Raw genomic sequence first — 18,588 nt, 5'->3', positions numbered from 1 at the left:
AAAACTTGCCCACATCCTCCAAGCTTTCAGGGTGTGGCCATGCAAGTTTTCCTGTAAATGAACCAAATTCCCTCATTCGTTTACATTAGAGTTTCCCTCCCTCCGTCCCTCCCACCACCCTCTGCACTGACGGGGCTTGTCTGAAGTGTGTCTGTTTGAGTCACTGTTTTATAATAATTCACCTTTGTAGCATCTAATGAAGGAAGAATGACAACGAATGAAGCAGTTTTCATTTTCATCATCTATCTTTACCTTTTTCTCTCCTTCCCATATATTTTTTGAATTTGTGATTTTTTTCCCTCTTGCTCCTGCTTTTTCTTCAACATTTCAAGGTGAAAATCTAGCTTATTATTTCCAGGCTATTTTCTCTCAAAGTGGGACTTTAGCCACAAAGCAGAAGCTTGATAAGAAGTGCTTGTCATTCAGCTCCAACTCTTTCACGATTTCCCTTTAACTCACTGACTATGTAACAGATCAACCAAGGCGAGACACCTCTGATAGTGAGCGGGAGCGCTGCTGAGAGTGACACCGGTGACAGGCAAACTGGGTCTCGCCCATACAGATTCCGATGTATGTACACCCATGAATTATTTAAAGCTGTGTTTTGGTTTTCAGTTACACTGAGGTCAGGGAAGTCCATCTATGTGACAGAACTTGGAATTTGCTGAAACTTCTTTTGTGGTTTAGTGAATGGCCATCTTTTTATAAATATTTCCTATAAGCTTGGAAACAACCTGTTCTCGGGACTCAGGGTTTCTCAGCGATCACCCCTATTAATCACATTATTCAAATCTTCGTTAATCTCTGTGCGTATTTTTGTCCACTTGACTGATCATTTCCTGACAGAGTAGCTCATATCTACTCCTGTGATTATGGAATTTGAATGTTCCTTCATAATTTGTCAATCTTGGTGTTAGATAGCATGACTATGTTGTCAGTTGCAGAGAAGTTAATGTCAGCCTACCACTGTGGTGGATTCTTCCTTTTATTATTAAAGGTCTATTTATATATCTATTAATTTCAATTTTCAATGCACCAACCACTTTGTTGAGGTTATTTTAAGTGTCTATTATTTTATCCTGCCCCCTTTAGCTGTTAGGAGCCTGTTTTAGTGGTGCCTTTGAAGAAACGCAGGTAGATAAAAGAACAATAACAACAACAAAAAATGTGTCTCCTATTCGCTCATCTTTTTGTGCTTTTTATCTTCCTTGCCTGTTCTTTATTTTGCTTATCCCCCTTTTCCTTGCTTTCTGCTGTATGGACTGTGGTCCCCTCTTCACCCCTCCATCCTCACGAGTCTGGAGGTGTCTTCCCATTTTTAAGGTGACTCTGCCCCACTGCAAAGCGCCAGCAAGAGCTTTCCTGGGAAACTGAGCTGCATTTTGACGTTCTGGCCTGACTGCCCCAAATCATCTTTTTTTCCTTTTGTCAAATATTTTATTTCCACCTTGTTTAAAATCCCCACGAACTGTCCTTACGCGGGGCAGGAGGTGTCTCCACCCAAGGTGCTGGCATATTCGCAGGGGAAGAGGCTTCTGCAGCCAGTAGACGCTGCAGAGCCGGGGTCCCTGGTCAGCAAGTTGGCCAGGTCACCTTGGTGGGCTCCCTCCTGGGCGCGGCTGGGCAAGGAGCCCCTTTATCTTGCCCGGGACTGGAGAGTCGGGGTGAGGAAACTGCCCTGGCCTAAGGAATCCCGCCAGCAGGAGGAACGGGCGGCCCCGCGGGAGCGGCGGGGGGCGGGGGGGGGGTGGTTCTTCAGCACCGGAGCGACGTGGCCCAGCGGGCCCGGCCGTGCTCGCCGGGACGGGCTTCACGCCAGCCCGGGAAGGGGGGCCTTCTCCCCGGGACCCCAGGGCACCGCGCACTGCACTTGGCAGGAGGGGAGCACGGAGGGAAGCGGCGCCGTCGGGGTGCAGCCGCGGGGCGGTGGTGAGGACGCCGGCAGGGGGAGGGGCGGCCTGAGGCCTCGGTGGGCCTGGCGGCCGCTTCCCCCAGAGCGAAGCCCGCCGGTCCCCCGCTGGGGATGAGGCCGGGGCGAGGCCGGGGCTGCGGCCGGCGGAAGACCCGGGGCCCCGCGGGAGCCGGGGGCGCGGGCGCCGGCCCGGGGGGGGGGGGGCGGGGGGCAGCGAGGGCCGGAGGGGGGCGGCCCCGCGGAGGCCGGGAGGGCCTCCGGGGTCTGCGGGGCGGCTCGCGTCGGGGGTGGGATTTCGGGTCTTGCTTTCGTCGACGTGTTTTTTCCTGTACCGCGTCCGCGGCCCGCAGCGAGCGCCCGCCCTCGGGGTCCGGCCTCGGCTGCACCTGCTCGCGGGCAGGTGCCCTGCAGCGCCGGCCCCGCCCCCCGGCGCCCACCTGAGCGCGGGAACCGGGGCAGGGACCGGGGCTGGCCGGGCCGGGGGCGGCGGCGCGCGGCCTCGCAGGTCCCCCCCGTCCCTGCGGCCGCGGAGCCCGGAGCGCGTCCCGGGACCGACGCCCGCGGGGCTCGTCCGCCCGGGGCGGGGGCGCTGGGCGGGGCCAAGCGGACCGCCCCGCCCCGCCCGCCGAGGCCCCGCCCTCCATCTCAGGCCCCGCCCCGCCGCCGAAGCCCCGCCCCAGCCCTGGACCCCGCCCCGCCCGTCGCCCAGGCCCGCGGCCCCGCCCCCGCCCCCGCCACGGAGGAAGCGGAAGTGGCGGCGCCGGGCGGAAGCCGGAAGCGGCGCGGCGGGGCGGGGCGGGGCGGGGCGGGGCGGGCGGGGCGCGCGGCCATGGCGGAGAAGTTCGACCACCTGGAGGAGCACCTGGAGAAGTTCGTGGAGAACATCCGGCAGCTCGGCATCATCGTCAGCGACTTCCAGCCCAGCAGCCAGGCCGGCCTCAACCAGAAGCTGTGAGCGGCCGCCGAGGCGCGGCTCCCGGGCGGGCCGGGGAGGAGGGGCCGGGCCGGGCGGGCCGGGCCGGGGAAGAGGGACCGGGCCGGTCGGGCCGGGCCGGGGGGGAGGGGCCGGGCCGGGGGGGAGGGGCCGGGCCGGGCCGGGCCGGGCCGGGAGGGCCGGGGGGGCGGGGCCGGGCCGGGCCGGGCGGGCCGGGCCGGGGAGGAGGGGCCGGGCCGGGCCGGGGAGGAGGGGCCGGGCCGGGCGGGCCGGGCCGGGGGGGAGGGCCCGGAGCGGGCCGGGCCGGGCCGGGCGGGAGGGGCCCGGAGCGGGAGTCGGGCGCGGGCGTGGCGCCAGCTCGGGGGCGGGGCGGAGCGGGCCGGGTCGAGAGGCGGCTCCGGCTCCCGGCGGGGCCTCCCCGGCAGCGGCCAGCCCCTCCCGCGCCCCGGCTCTGGGCGGGCTTCGCCCCGGGGCCCTCGGGGTGGCCCCCGCCCTCCCTCCTCCCTCCGGGGATTGGTTTCTGCCCCTCCCCCATTATTGGCAGTTTCCAGTTCAGGAAGAAAACGGCCGATATCCGAGGGTACCATTAACTCCAGGGCGTCCCTGGGAATTCCGTGGCCCCCGAAGGGCTGTTCCCCGGTGCTGGTCTTGTCCTCTAAATGGACCACATGCCCCTGCTTTGCTTCTTCCCTCAGGAACTTCATCGTGACCGGCTTACAGGATATTGATAAGTGCAGGCAGCAGCTTCACGACATCACTGTGCCTTTGGAAGTGTTCGAGTAAGTACCGCTCCTGAGTTTCTTGCCGTGGGTTCCTGTTTGGGCGTGGCGTGAGGTCGGCCAGCCAGTGGCGTTTCTGTCCCGCTATGAGGTAGTGCCCAGGTGCTGGGGGTTTGCCGAGGAGGAAAACACAAAAATGGACTTGTCCTCACGGAGCTTACGTTCTGATGGGATTAGAAACTTATCTCAGTGTCGTCCTGTTGGAGAAAGGTTGCATGTGCATGGAGGCTTCTTACAGGAGCGTGTCCCCTGCTTGGCTTCCGGAGTAACCTCGCGGCTGCCTGTCTTTCCCTGAGAGATGAAAGGCTTACGTGGCTTATCTCACCAGTTAAAAAGCAGTTGCATCCAGAACAGGCCATTGCAGACTGCGGGAAGCCTCCCAGACTGCGGGGGCGGACTGCCCACCTCGCCACAGCAGGACCTGCTTTGTTGAAAAACAGGAGACTTTGGGCCAAGTGTGTTTGGGAAGGGGGCGTCCCCCCGGGGAGCACCTCTCTTGTGGTGACCTGGAAAAGGCTCCCAGGAGATAAGCTGTCGGGAGTTTTCTGTCCAGGCTGATGGCGCTGGTGAGGTTGTCCCAGCCCTGATTTCCCGGTGAGAGCGGGGAAGTGGCCTCTGCGGGCTGCTCAGCTGCTGTGTGCCAGTTGACAGTGCCGCTGGGGGAGGCGGGGAGGGAGGCCTGGATGGGCAAGGCCTACCTCGTGCTTTCAGCAGTAAACTGCAAGTGTCAGTCACGGTTTCCCTGATCGAGAAAGGGGAAAGTTGCGGCTTTTACGTCTCCAAAGAGCAGGTTCCAGGCCCTCCTTACAGTGCCTTGCAGGGCCGCAGCCGTCCTCAAGCACAGGACACACGCTGCAGCTTTGGGGGGGTGTCTCTGCCCTCATCCCTGGCCTTGGTGATCTTCCTTATTACTGTCAGCCCTGCTGACTTCTCTGGCGTCTGGTGGGGGTTAAGGGCGTGTGCCCGAGGCCGAGGGCTCCTTCACCTTCACGGAAGGGTCCTGCTGCTGCTGTTCTGCTCACTGGCCCCCAGGACGGGGCGGCGGTCTAGACAGATGCCAAGGCACTTCTTGAGTCTTGGAGTGGGGTACATGAGAGCCGGGCCGGGGCAGTGACGCCTCCGCCAGCACAGCTGCAGCGCTGGGCTGAAGGGCCGGCTGCATTGAGTGTCTGTCAGGGCGGGTGGCCGTCAGCCCTGAGCAGCAGCAGGCACTGGAAGTGGGCACCTCCCATGGTCTGCGCTGCCTAGGAGTGGCGGGTCCCCTGCCTCCCTGCAGAGCGTCCTCGCACACGGTGTCCAGGCGGACAGTGCAGACCGCGGGCCTGCTGGCGGCACGGGGTGGACAGGACCCGTGGGGCTGGTGCGCGCATGCAGGCTGTGGGTTTAGGGCAGTGGTGAACCTCCGCGAGGTGGTTGTTAACCCGTGGTTCGCCCTGTTCTGTGTCTTTTTCAGAATGGAGGGATTTAGCGTAAATTTAACATAATTTTGCTGCTTTCGTTATGTCATTTCAAAGCTGTTGAAGTAAGATGGCATTGCTGGAACTTGGTGGATTAACCTGCTGTATCTTCTCATTAAAAGCCAGTTTCCTGCCGTCAGCAGTAACGCAGCGGCCTCTTTAATCCGAGTGATTGTGTTTTTTGATTCAATAAAAAGAATGGACTGGGTTTAGCACGGTGCTGGTTTTCTTTTCCTGTAATAACTCATTTAGCTGATAATTGGGAACAATTGAGTTTGGACCCTTCGGGGAGTCAGTGGGCAGGTGGCCGCCGGGGCGGGGTGCGTGATGAGGTCACGGGACTTTCATCTTGAGGACACGTGGGTGAGGGTTGAAAGGCGAGAACGATGCTGAAATAGCCGGAGAGACTGGCAGGTGCGTGTGGTGCAGCGTGCCCACCCCCTGCTGCTCCTGGAGCCCCTGGCAAACCACCTTGGGGCTGAGCCCCTCCCCAGCCAGGCCACTGAGCTGGGGGGGGGGGTGGGAGGGGCTGCCCTGGGGCGCCCCCTCTGCTCCTCACCTCGCAGGCCTCTGGAGGACCCGGTGGCCGGAGGGCCCGCGGGACCGGGCCAGGGCGCTGGAGGGTGGCTCGCGGGGCCGTGTGTGTCTGACTCGAGCCCTGAGCGCCGGTGGGCTCGGGTCGTCCTGCCCGTGAACGAGGGTGTCCTGGCTCACCCGGCGCAGACGGGTCTGGGCCGCCCAGGGGGCCAGGGTGGTGTGAAGCCCGCGCGCCGGGCCGAGGGCCGGTTGCTTCCCTGCGGCTCCTGAGCGGCGCGGGCGGCTGGCGGCTGCAGGGCGCGCACGGACCAGCTTCTGTTCGCAGGTACATAGACCAAGGCCGGAACCCGCTGCTCTACACCAAGGAGTGCCTGGAGCGCGCGCTCGCCAAGAACGAGCAGGTGAAGGGCAAGATCGACACCATGAAGGTGAGACTCTTCCCCGGGGCCCTGTGGGGGCCGCCAGACTGCTGCCCGCCCCTGAGGGGCCTTCCCGGCCTCCTGCTGCTTCTCCGCGCCTGACCGGGCAGCTTCAGCCCCGCGCGGTGGGAGGTCGGGCGGCGTCGTGCCCTGGGGAGGAGCGGGGCCCGCCGGAGGGGCCGAGGGCGGCAGGCGTGTCGTCTGGCTTTGGGCCCGGGGCGCCCGGTGAGTCCCGCTGTCAGGCGTGTCCGCGCCTTCTGTCCCTTCCCTTCCGGCTCTCCCGGGGGCCGTGGGTCTCCGGTCTGGGGTCCCGGCTGCCCCCGCCTTCTGTCCCCGGGTCTCTGCTGGCGCGGGAGGCACCGCCTCTTGGAGGGAATCCGTGGCTTTTCTTACTCAGGGTGACTCACCGTTGGGTTGAGGGCAGGGGTGGGGCACCTTTGGTGGCCTGCGTGGCCCCTGCGGCCTCTACCTGCTGCCTCGCCCCCTTCCCTGCACCTCTGGTTTCGTTTCTGGGGTTCACTGAGCCTCTCCTCCTCGTTTGTCTCCGGCCTTTCCCGAGCGCACAGATGTGGACGTGCCGCTGTGTCCCATCCGCTGTGGGCTCTGGGCCTCACGAGGCTCCCAGGGCCCCAGGCGTGACCCTCGGGTGTCTGCTGGACGCAGGGCTGGCCACGGAGTGACCTCCTGGGATGAGCCAGTGAGCGGGACGTCGGTCAGGATGGCTGTGAGGGGTGGAGGGGCCTGTCCTATCGCCCTGGGTGTCGGCTCCCCAGCGTCCCGGCGCCCGGAGCGGTCCCTGTGGGTGGTGGCGGGGACCGTGGCCGCTGCCCTGGTCAGCGTCGGGCCCGGGTCACATCTGCGCGGAGGGCTGTGCGGGATGAGCTGGCCTGTCGTCGGGTTGTGCTGTCCGGCAGAACCCACCCGGCCCGCACCTGTCCCCGTCAGGACCCCAGGGGGGCCGGCCTGTCTTCCCAGTGGCGGGGGGGGGTCCCCTTCCAGAAGTTGTGTCCGGAACAGCGTGGGGCTCCTCTGGGAGAGCGGGCGGTCTCGCTAGCCGCCCGTTGTGGTTCTGCCATCACGGTAGGGCCTCTTCTCCTGGCGCCTCCCTCCTGCCCCGCTTGGCCCCGGGACCTCGCCTCGTCTGCGCCTTCGTTGCGTCTTCGCCAGAGTCTTGGCTCGTGATTGTTGTGCTTCGTTACTTTGTCGGCATCGCGCCCTTTATTTTATTTAAATATGTTTTCGCGTGACTGTTGGTTTCCGCGCGGGTGCGCGCGCTCCTCGCAGGTGGAGTCCCGCGCATTCCCAGCAGCTCACCTGTGACCCGTGGCCGTCGTCCCTGTGCTCCTCTCCCCGTCTCGGTCCCTCTCCCAGTCCCCTTTGGCGCGCGTGCGTGGAAGCTTCTGGCACCCTTGTCTGCGCCTCACCCGCTGTGCGGCACGCCCCTCCCTTGGGCTCCCTCACGTGCTGCAGGCGGCAGGTGTTCATTCTCCTGGAGGCCGAGCCGTGTCCGCGAGCCCGGGCCACCTCTCCATCCCGCCAGCCCTCCTGGGCGCGCTGTTGTCTGCGGAGCTGCTGGGCTGTGCTTGAGACTTGAGCCAGTGTGGCTGGCGTGGGCTGCGTGACCACACGTGGACTCGGGGGTCTTCCTTCAGTGTGGCCCCTGGAAGCGCTTTGTGAGCTGGCAGGTGTTTTAACTGCTGTGAAAGGGGGAAGCAGACGCCCCCTGAGGAGGAGCAGGCAGCTCCCAGCCTCCCTGGATGCCGGAGCCAGTGGGTTGCGCACAGAGAGTTGGTGCCTTCCGGTTAATAGTTGCTTAGTTAGGGCCTCCCAGGGATTGGAGTCTCAGCGCTGTCAAGCTTATCACCAGCCACTGCAGCACGGGTTCGATCCCCGGCCAAGGAGCTGACGCACAGGGCGCAGCAGACCTTCCTGTCTCCCCGCTGCTCCCCTCAGCAGTGTTTCAGTCCATCCGCCTGTTCTGCTCCCCGCTCTGTCTCTGGTGAATCCTCTCACCATTCTCCCCACACCTCTGGCCTGCACCCCAGCTCTTGTGTGCGTAAATCAGTAAAAATAAATCTTTAAAAAAAGTAGCCGCTTTGTTACCTGTCCCTGCGGTTCAGGTAAGAGCGCTGCGGCATCCCCGGCAGAGGCGGCCCTGGAAGGTCAGCGGTGGACAGAGAAGCACGTTCCCCTCCCTTTGGGGACCCCTGAGTCACTGGGAGGCGCAGTCTCTAAGTGGGTGACAGGTCACCCATGGAGGTGGTTTGACAGTGTAATTTTTTTTTCTTTGTAGAAATTCAAAAGTCTCTTGATTCAAGAACTTTCCAAAGTCTTTCCAGAAGACATGGCGAAGTACCGGAGCATCCGAGGGGAGGAGCACCCCCCTTCCTAGGTGCAGGGCCCTCCTGTCCTGTGGCGTCGCCCCGAGCTGGGGCAGCCCAGGCTGCGCTGACACTGAAGCCGCCGCCCGGCCCGCCCTCGGCCGCCAGTCCTGGTCCAGCGCCTTGGGGACGGCAGGGGTGGGGGGCTCGCGGGCTGTGCAGCCCTCTGTCCCTGAAGCTCGTCCGTCTGTCCGCCCCATCTTTCGGGGGCTGGTCGTCCCACAGCTGTGAGTGCGATGGTTTGATCGTTCTGCCACGAGTTGGTCTTAGAAATACTGAATGTGATAAACTTCCTCCTGATAGTTTTCTTTGTTCCATTTTATTGTCAAAGCGAAAATAAAAAAGAAAAAGCTAAAATGAAAGAAAAACTGACTTAACACGGGAAGTACTTGGAATTGGTTTTGTATTTCCGGCTTCAGCGCGGCGCGTCCGCACAGGCCTCAGCCCACGGCCTGGAGTAAAGCCACGTGTTCGTGGCACTTCCGTGTGGTGGTTCTCCGAGCACCCGTGCTGTCGCGTGTCGTCCGTCCTTCCCTCCCCGAAGTGTGAGTGAGCCGTACAGTGGGGTCCGGGCCTTCAGGCGGGAGGCTCTGGGCTGATTGTCCCTTAGCCTGTTGGATGGAGGACGCGGGCACTCGGGGTGGCACCGCTGGGGTGCGCCCTCCAGGGCGGAGTGTGCAGCCTGTGGGGCTGACCCATCTCGTGGAGGCCACTGTGCGTGGTTCAGCTGCGGGCCCCGCTGCCACCTCTCCAGCCCGCTTGGCCTGCACACGCCAGAGCCTCCACGTCCCAGCTGCCGGCTGACGTGCTGCTCGCCTGCTGCTGTGGGGGACAGTGGGGTGCACTAGGACAGCCAGCATGGGCGGCGGGAGCAGCGATGCAGGTGCCCGTCATGACGGGTGGTCTCGGGCTGGGAGACGTCGCTGATCTGGCTGCGGAGAGGCCGTGCAGGGGACAGGGGACTCAAGAAGCCCCACGTTGGGGTGCTCCAGCTTCCCGACCTGTGCCCTGTTTAGAAGGTGGGCGCTAATAAAAATAGCCAATGCCATAGTAATGAGGTTCATGTCAGCATAACGAGGTGCATGTCTTATGTGTGTGTGTCTATCAAGTCTATCATATCTGTGATCGTCTGTCACCCGCCCACCGCCCACCACCCCTCCAGCCAGCCTTCTGCCCGGTTCACCCGTCTGTCCATCCATCCCCCCGCCATGCAGCCACCTTTCATCCACCTGCCCACCATCCACCCATCCGTTCACCCACCAACCACCTCCCTCCATCCGTCCGTGTGTCTGTCCACCTGGCCTAGCGCGCCGTGTTCCAGCCAGCCCGTCCTCAGGGCCCCGGGAAGGGATGGCTGTTGAGGAAGTGGGTGTGTGGATGGGAGCTGTGTTGGGTTGAGTCCCCCCAGTTCATGTCCACCTGGAGCCTCAGAATGAGAAGAGGCCTCACAGGGAAGTAGGTGCTGCAGATAGAGCCAGTGCAGGTAAAATGGGGTCGCCCTGGCTTGGGGTGGGCTCCACCCCGTGACTTGTGTCCTGCTAAAGCAGAGGGTCGGGCCCCTCGGCCCCACGGGTGGAAGCAGAGACTGGATGATGCAGCTGCCAGCCAAGGAGAGCCCGGCGATGCCGGGACCCTACGTCTGGAGAGGCAGGAAGCAGCCTGCCCCAGAGCCCTCCGCCACGCACGCCCCCTCCCCGATGGTGGGACTCTGTCCTGTGCCCCCAGTGCAGGGCGCCCCACTTCCTGGCTGCGGAGGTGGCGCCTCAGCTCTGATGGCGGCTGATCCGTGGCTCTTGCCCCTGCTTTGTCTTTCAACCTGCGGAGCCTGGTTGCTGGTCGCAGTCCCCAGAGCCCTCTGAGCGTGTCCTGCCCCTGAGGGCCTCGGAGCGGAGCCGGGCGGGTGGGCGGCAGCGGGGCCGCTTCACTGGGTATCTCTGTGTGCGAGCCATTTGCTGTTTCCTTTCACGCATTTCCTGCCAAGATGCGAAATCAAGACAGAGCCAGATTGGCCACGACCTCGGAGCGGCCCAGACAGATGGGGTCACAGGGCGTCCTGCTCACACGCAGGTCTGGCGTCACTAGGGCACTGAGCAGCACAGGGCTGGGCCCGCTCACCCTGGAGCCGGCAGGCCTGAGGCACCGGCCTGTTGACTGTGTCCTGGGCTTCAGCGTCGGCAAAGCGGCAGAGTCGGCAAAGCGGCAGAGGTGGGGCCGCCCCTCCGTCCCCGGGCCGGCTCTGCAGCCTGGGGGGCAGCACATGCTTCCTCCCCCCCCCCCCGCCTGCTCCGCCCTGCACCCCATCACTTGCCTCCCCCGGTGCACCACTCCTGTGGCTGAATCCGGGCCCCTTCCTGCCCCTTCCTGCGCCTGGCCAGGGTTGCTGCATCTCCCGGGACGGTCTTTGCCTGGGGGAGTAGCAGCCGCTGATCGCTGGGATTTTTCGCAGCGATTCACCAGCGTTTATTTTCCCACTATCTTTGATGTTTCAGAAGCTCTCAGGTGAGCCCCCGGGTTAGTGTCCGTGATCCTTTAAAGTTCAGAACTAATGTCACATAGTTTCTCTCACTTGGTGATTTAAATTATCGGTTGATTTCATTCCAATTGATTTAATTTCAATGTACGTAAAGACGCCTTGAAAATAATTGCACAGATGTGTGTACGTGCGTGGGAAATGTATTACAGGTTTATTTCGTTGCAGCTATGACTGGCTTTCCTGTTTCATGTGCGTTAGATGGGCATTAGCAGTGATGAAAAATAGGCTTCATGGAAATACATTTCAAAGGTTTACACGATCTCCTGTGGTTTCTGAAGCAAATAAAACAAAAAAACGCCAAAAAGCAAAGCGCTCACAGCACCAGCCCGTCCCCACTGGAGCAGCTGCTGCTGGTCTGGGGTCAGACTAGCTCAGGGCCCTGGCGGCTCCTTGTGCCCACGGAGAGCCGGTTCTTTTTACTCTTCGTCCCCAGGGCAGGGCTTCCCACCCCTTCAGAGTACCCTTTGGGCTATAATTGATAAATTTTAATGTGCACGCAGCAGTTCTGAGTTGCTAATAGATCTACAAAGCCTTGGTCCCACCTGTGGATTAGCAGATTGAACAAAGGGTGAGGCCTGAAGCTTCAAAGATGCTCGCAGATGCTGCCAAGGCCTTGGCACCAAGGATGCCCCTGCAGACCCCTGATGCCCGGCCATGATGGTCACTGGAAGGCTTAGATGGTCCCAGTGGGGTCCGACCTGTGCAGGGGCCACATGTACACCCCTGCATGTGCTCTGGACAGCTGGCTCCCCATCTCACCAGATGACAGCCTCACCGTGACGCCCATCTGGGGGCCCGGGGCTGGGTGCTCCCCAGAAGCAGCGTGGGCACCGTCTCTTTTTGGCACTTTTGATAAGACATTTCTGGAAGTTGTAGGAAATTTCCATCATTCATCGACTCCAAGTGTTATGGCCAAAAATAGGATATTGATCTTCTGAAGCCACCCTAAGGGAGATCCCCTTGCAAGCAGCAGTGCTCTGGTCTCCAGTCTTGTGAGTCTGAAAGTTGGAAGAAAACTGCAGAGCACCCATCCGGGGGACGGGCTGGCAGGTGCCCGCCAGGGGCAGCTTCGAGTGGATGCTGGTCGTGGAGATGCTGTCCTCCCAGCCCGGCCCGATGCGACAGGCCCTCGCCCACCACCAGCCCTTCCCTTTGGCTATTGTACAGGAGCCCAGGAGGGGCAGGGCTGGAGACGGGCACCCCCTCGCAAGCGCCAGGCTCTCCGGCTCTGCTGGCAGCCTCGGTAAGAGCGCCCAGTCTCCGCGGGGTGAGGCCACGTTTGAAGCAGGGCCAGGAATCTGGAGACTGGACTCAGCCTGCAGCGCCATTCAGCACTTTCTCCTGAAGACCTTCCGGGTTCATTCAGATAGAAACACCCGGGCACAGGGGAAGTGGACGCACCGGCAAGCTCGAGAGGGGGCAGAGCTGACAGCACGCTCAGTTCCCCCGCCGCGGCCCTCAGTGGGGTCCCCTCGGCCTCGGGCTCTGCTTTCCGTAGGCCGGGACGGGCCGGGGCCAGCAGAGAAGGGCCGGGGCGGAGCTCGCCTTCATGGTGCTGCGCAGGGAGGGCCCCCCGGGCGCCCACTCCGGCCCCGCAGCAGAGCCCCAGCCCCGCGGCGCATAGACAGGGCCTCACACACCTCCGGTGGAGACTCGGGGCGAGTGTTCCGCCGATGCCGAGTGCCTTCGGCTCAGCACAATCCCGCATTTCTGAGTAACCCTGGAAGGAGCTTGTGATGGGCAAATGGGCTAGACGGAGCGTCACGGTGAACTTGTCCTCCAGGGGAGCCTCCGGAGGAAGCCGCGGTTTTCTGACATTAAGGGGACGCGACTCCAGCCGGGGCCCAGGCCTCCTGTCTGCGGCGCGCTCTGGGGCTCTGGTGCTGATAAACAATGAGGGACAATAGGACATGAAATATTGATACTGCGGCCGTGTGAAAGGATAATAAGCAGCAGTCGGCACACACGAAGCTGGCAGGAGGCAGGCAGGATGGTAAATTGCAAGACAGGCCCGGAGTCTTCGTCACCCCGTGGACCGACCCTGGCTGATGGTGCTGCTTTTCCAGGCTGATTTGAAAGCACTTGAGCTGCAGCGACTTCGCAGGAAGATGTTTGCTCAGACTTTCCCGCACGAGCTCTGTCTTCTCGTTCTTTCTGGTGAGTGTCTGCTTGTTGCTGTTTGAATCATCAGAAGGAAAAAAAAAAAACCACAAACACAAAACAAAACTCAAACCGAACCAAAAACCAAAGTCTGTATGTTCTTCACAAAGAATTTAAGGGATGCAAAAATGAATAAGAAATATTAAGTTCCCATAGTTTTATTGACATTAATCTACCCGGATCTTTAGGTATAGGATATTTATTGTCTTTAATTTCATTTATAGCACACAAAGGAGATTATTTTATCTCTCTTGCTTCTTTTCTTTTTTATTTAATAATGTGCCTTTAACACCAGTCCATGGATTTTTTTTTTTTTTGGTAGACACATCTTGTTATAAAGATAAACTAAGGGTTTGCTTCGGCGCACGTGTGGCAGCCAATGTGCTTGTGGACATGAGATTAAATGAATGAAACACGATACCAGATTCATAAAGCAAATGCCCAGTTAGAGGGTTCCAGACAAGACTGTTGCTCTTCTTGTCTACGATGACTTTGTTCAGATAAAAAACGAAAGAATTGCGGTGCTGGCAAGATTACCCGCCCAGTTCCCAGGGATCACCCCTGAGGATTGTTTCTCACGGATGATGCGGGTGTGGGTGCAAGAGCCTCTCCCTTCTCCCCTGGATCCCAGGCGCCTTGTCCCCCCGCAGCCCACCCAGCCCATCCTTGCCTGAGCCTCATTTCTAGTTTTCAGTTCTTCAGAACCTCTTGGGAGAGACTCCAAAGGCACTTTCTTTTGGAATAAATGTGTATTAAACAATTTAAGGGAATATAATGTTTGACAGTGAACCGAATGAGCATTCAATACTTAAATTTTTTTGGGGGGGTGTTAAATTCCTAATAGAAATAAGTCCATTCTCCTACAGACGCGGGAAGCAGGGAGCTGCGCCTTAGCCCTCATCAGCCGCTGGCGTTCCTGTTTGCGAAAATCAAATCCTGTTTTCTGAGATCAAGTCTTAATTGCCATCTTCCTTCCTCAGTCTGTCACATACCACCCCCCCCCACCACCATTGATAAAAAGAAACTCCCTTTACTGCTTAAGCCAAAAATCTGGAAGGTGTTCTTGGAGAAATTGCATCTGCCAGTGACGGGCGAGGCTGGCATCTCAGCAGCCTGCGCCCAGAACACCTGCTCCCGCTCCCGGGTCAGCAGGTGGCTGAGGGTCTGTGGGTGCTTCTGTGTTGGATGGCCCATTCGACAGGCCAGAGGCCTCAGAGGGTCTCCGCATCTTCTCCCCCAGGACCGGGCTGGGAGGTCACACCCCGAGGCAGGCCTTCCTCACGGGCAGGTAGAAACAAGGCAAGGCTGCAGAGACAGCAGGCCCCCAAGTCCCGCCTGTCGCGCTGTCTCCCGTCCCCACACACGCCCTTGGAGGAAGGAAGAGGTCACGCAGTTGGGCCCAAAGGGAAGGGGCAGGAGTGGGCTCCCCCCTCAGGAATCTGGGGTCCGCCCCGTGACCAAACCCTGGTCCATCGTGTGCTCCTGCCTGCCTCCCCGGAACAAGCCTCACGCCTGCCCTCCCCGCTCCACGCCACCAGTGCCTCCAGGGACACGCCGCCATTTCTCCACCCTCCCCCTCGGCCTGCCTCCCCCCGCCATTGTGCACGCCCCGGTGTAGTCTAAGGACAGCAGGCCGTGTTTGCTCACTTGCCTTCTCACGACCTTAAAGGAAACCCGTCTTCCTGCTTTTCCCATGCAGCCTGCTGGGATGTTTGCGGCCTCTCCCCGGAGCCACCCTGGACAGCTCCCCGCCCCGCCCTGCAGCCCGCTTCTTGCTTCCCCCAGGACACGGAGTCACCCTGGCCGTGGCGTCTTCACCCCGGCGGCGTCTCCTGGTCTGGTCACTTTTTAAATCCAGCTCCCCTGCGCAGAGAGCCTTTTGTGGGGCATCATGGAAAGTGTTCTCTGCCTGGCGTTTGGAGCAGCCTCCTAGCTTTTCTCTTTAATTTGTCGATTGTTCGTTGTCTGTTTCTTGTCTCATAATGTCAGCTCACGAGTGCCAAGCCTTCAGCACCCCCTGTTTCTGGAAGACTTCCTGCAGAGCACAGGGACTTGGTGAATATTGCTGAACACATTTTAAAGTGTTTTAACAGAGTGTATGGACAATATTTTCTCCTGTTTTTGTTTTTTTTTTTTTTAAAGATTTATCTATTTACGCATACAAGACCTGGAGTGGAGGCCAGAGGTAGGGGGTTGAGAGGGTCTACCAGAGACAGAGTGGGGAGCAGAACAGGCAGATTGACTGAAACACACTGCTGAGGGGAGCAGCGGGGAGACGGGGGAGGTCTGCTGCACCTTGTGGGTACCTCCCTGGCTGGGGATTGAATTCATGCTGCAGTGGCTGCAGGTAGCTTCATAGAGCTGAGACTTAACCCCTCGTGCCACCAAGGAGGCCCCTATTTTCTTCCGTTCTTAATGCACTTACGACACGCAGGGTTTCGGGTGACTATGTAAATGTGGAGCTGGTTTACCAGTTGACATGCCAGAGTTAAAAGCCAGGTCAAGTGATGGGATGAGAACTCAATTCACAGGGAGGAGAGCTCCAGGACCGTCCATCGGAATGGCCGTGCCGGGGGTGGTCGGCAGGAAGCACAGGCAAGGGTGGGGGGACGCGACTCCGCTCTGTTCTCAGCGGCAGGTCTCTCTGGCCACATTATTTCATTCCATTTAACTTAATCCTCACCTGCCTTGCGAGGGACGAGGGACGAGGGACGTGTTAGCTGTTTCCTGGGGGCAGGCGTGAGTGTGAGATGCATGTAGCAGGCGTGTCGCCTGAGTGGCGGTTCAGGGCCTGCAGCTCTTACAACAGCGGCCCCGAGTCTGCTGTGCTGGGCCTTAGGAAGACACGATGGGTTGACATTTTAAAACTCTACAACCAGAAATAAAAACGGGGTAATTTCTGAAATTATAAAGTGCTTCTCCCTAGAGGAATTCACCTCAGGAATCTGTAATGACGACACGACCTAGTCCACGTGAGCAAGCGGGCAGCACCTGGCGCTCAGCCCCAGCGCCTCGCCCTGGCCCCCGCACCCCGTTAGTTATGGTGCTGCCCGCCCGGGTGCTGGGAGCCAGAGGGGGCGCTCTGCCCCCGGCTCGTGGCCCCCCGAAGCTCTGACGCGTTGGCGATCTGACCAGGCCTGCCCTCGCCCGGGCGGGAATTCTCACCGGCTTCCGACCCTTCCGTAGAGGCCCTGCTGTTTGGTTTAAGGTCACATGTGATTTTTGAGAAGAAAAGCAGGTGTTTACTGATATTCAAGGTTTTTGGTGTGTTTGTTTTTTTTCCAGCGAGGATGCGTGAAAGTAGTTGGCAAGAATTAGTAATTTTTGCTCCAGGTTCAAAAGGAAATCTTAACTCTCCCTCCAGCACCCCTTTGGAAGTCAGTAGAACACCCTGTCCTTTCCTCGCCTGCGTTGGCTAAGCTAACTTCGTGTGGCCGTGCTCATGCCCGCTCACGCTCAGAAGGGGGAGGTGGGCGCGCGGGGAGGTTGAGGAAGCGGCGGGTCTCGCCCGCCGAGGCGGCTGTCAGCTCAGGTCGGGGGCTCCAGACCGGGTGTCGGCGCGCTGAGGCGGTCTGTGGCGCCAGCCCCGTTTCAGTTTCTCGTGGCTGTGGTAGCAGAGCTCCGGGCGTGCACCCCGGCAGGCCCCGCTCCTGCGGCAGCTCTCAGCCAGCCTCGCGGCCTCAGTCAGGGTGCGGGCTCCTCCCGCGGGGCTGCGGCCACCGCCATCCTCTTCCTCAGAGGCAGGGCCTCCGGGTGCCGGGGCCTCACCTGGTACCTTTAGCCATCGCCACCCGGGCCGAGCCCCGGTCAGAGCGCCCCCCACACCCTGGACTCCCTCCCACTTCGGGGAGAGGCTCGGAGAAGCCGGCGCCTGCGAGGGGGGCCCGCAGGCAGCGCCTGTCGCTCTCGCCAGATCTGAACTTCACGAAAACAGGAAAAGTACGCGGGTGAGACTTTTTCTGTTCAGCCTCAAAGTACTTCTTGCAAGGAACTTGCGATAACCGTCATCAAGAGGAAACGCTGTATGGATGTAAAGATCCTGAAGTCTCATCATGGGAAACGCGCTTGATTTCCTCTGCGTTGCCCCTGCTTTGACGGAGAAGACACGCAAGCGCTTCTGTTCCTCCGAGCCGGTGTGATCCTCGGCTTCCTGCCGCCGTGTCCCCCGCCTTGATGCTTGGGACACGCGGCGCCTCCCTCTGCCCTCATGGGGCCAGCAGGAAGGTGACAGGAATAGCCCGACGTCCAGAGATTTCAGCTGGAAATCATCACTGCCGCGGAAACAGTGAGTGCGCCAGCCCAACTCCGTCTTGTCTGAGATGAGGCTCTGCCTCTCTCCCCGCGCCCGCCCAAGCACACGTGAGCGTGCAGAGCAAGCACGTGCAACCCCCAGACGCAGGTGCAGTGTGCCCGGCCAGCCCCGTGCCTTGCGCACCCCAGCTCCGACTCGCCCGTTGCATTAGGGCCCGTGTCCCCTCTGTAGGGGCTTTTTGTCCTGTTAGGCTTTACCGGATTCGTGTTCACTTAATTTGTGTTAAAAGTTGTAAGAAAGCGGCTGGAAGGCTGAGCCACGCGTGAGACCCTCCGGAAGCAGAGGGGCGGTTAGCGGCGCCTCGGAGGGGAGCGCCGCCGACAGGAAGGCGCAAGGACGCCCCCCGCAAGGACAGAGCCGGCGGAGAGGAGAGTCGGGCGTTGCAGTCAGGCCTCGGCCCGGGGGGCTGGAGACCCAGGCCGCGGTCGTGGTCAAGTGGGGGCGCGTGACAGCGTGGGCCTGCCGCTGCCCGGCACACAGGACTCTCCCGCCTGCGTCCTTCTCAAGAGGATTCCCTTTCCATAGGTGATTTTCTGCGACGACTTGCCAGCCCCAGAGATGGCTGCGGGGAGCGCTCACGTGGGCCTGTGCGTGGAGAGCCCGGGCTGCCCCTGCCGTGTCTGCCTGAGCGCCTCTCCTGATGCGGCCCCGGGACGAGCGGTGTTGCTGGCGGTGTCAGGGCAGGTGGGAAGGAATTTATGAGTGAGCAAATACGGAACATAACAATAGCAGCAGAAGCTTGGGAACCTGTCCTCGGAATTCTTAATACGCCCTCCCTGAGGTGAAGTCCGCGTGCTGGGCCTCGAGCGTGCTGGGCCTTGGTACCGCCCGGACAGCGGAGTACATGCAGCGGGGGTGGCCGCCCAGTTTCTGGTCCCGGCTTCAAGCAACTAGTCACATCCACTTCTTGCCTCCCGGGACTCTTAGTCCAACCCCAGGCTCTCTGTGCAGAAGCCGCAGCCACGCTGTGGAGACCTGGCAGCCAGCACCGGCCCAGCAGCCTGTGAGGGCCCCATCTTGAAAATGGATCCATGGAGCCGGCTGACCCATGTGGCGCAGAGCCAAGCTGCTCTGAGTGCTGCCCGGCGGCAGAGTGATCAAGTAAATGGCGTTATTTTTAGCTGCTAAGCTTTGAGGTCATTCGTTCTGCAGCAGTCGGCAGCT

At 60.6% G+C, this 18,588-nt stretch overlaps 1 protein-coding gene across 1 annotated transcript; it reads left to right on the top strand.

The window, feature by feature from the left end:
- Window positions 1–2,741: 2,741 nt before the first annotated feature.
- On the top strand, window positions 2,742–8,687 carry MED10 (mediator complex subunit 10; the record flags this gene model as incomplete). The annotated part of the gene is made up of 4 exons (XM_084233602.1): window positions 2,742–2,863; window positions 3,542–3,625; window positions 5,945–6,047; window positions 8,332–8,687. 4 exons carry the CDS (start codon window positions 2,742–2,744, stop codon window positions 8,428–8,430), a joined length of 408 nt encoding a protein of 135 aa, XP_084089728.1. The 3' UTR covers window positions 8,431–8,687.
- Between the last annotated feature and the right edge of the window lie 9,901 nt (window positions 8,688–18,588).

This window comes from Talpa europaea (assembly GCF_964194135.1).
Source record: "Talpa europaea genome assembly, chromosome: 5".
NCBI classification, from domain to species: Eukaryota; Metazoa; Chordata; class Mammalia; order Eulipotyphla; family Talpidae; genus Talpa; species Talpa europaea.
Note: the sequence above shows the minus strand (reverse complement) of the source record. Positions and strands in the feature narration are given on the sequence as shown.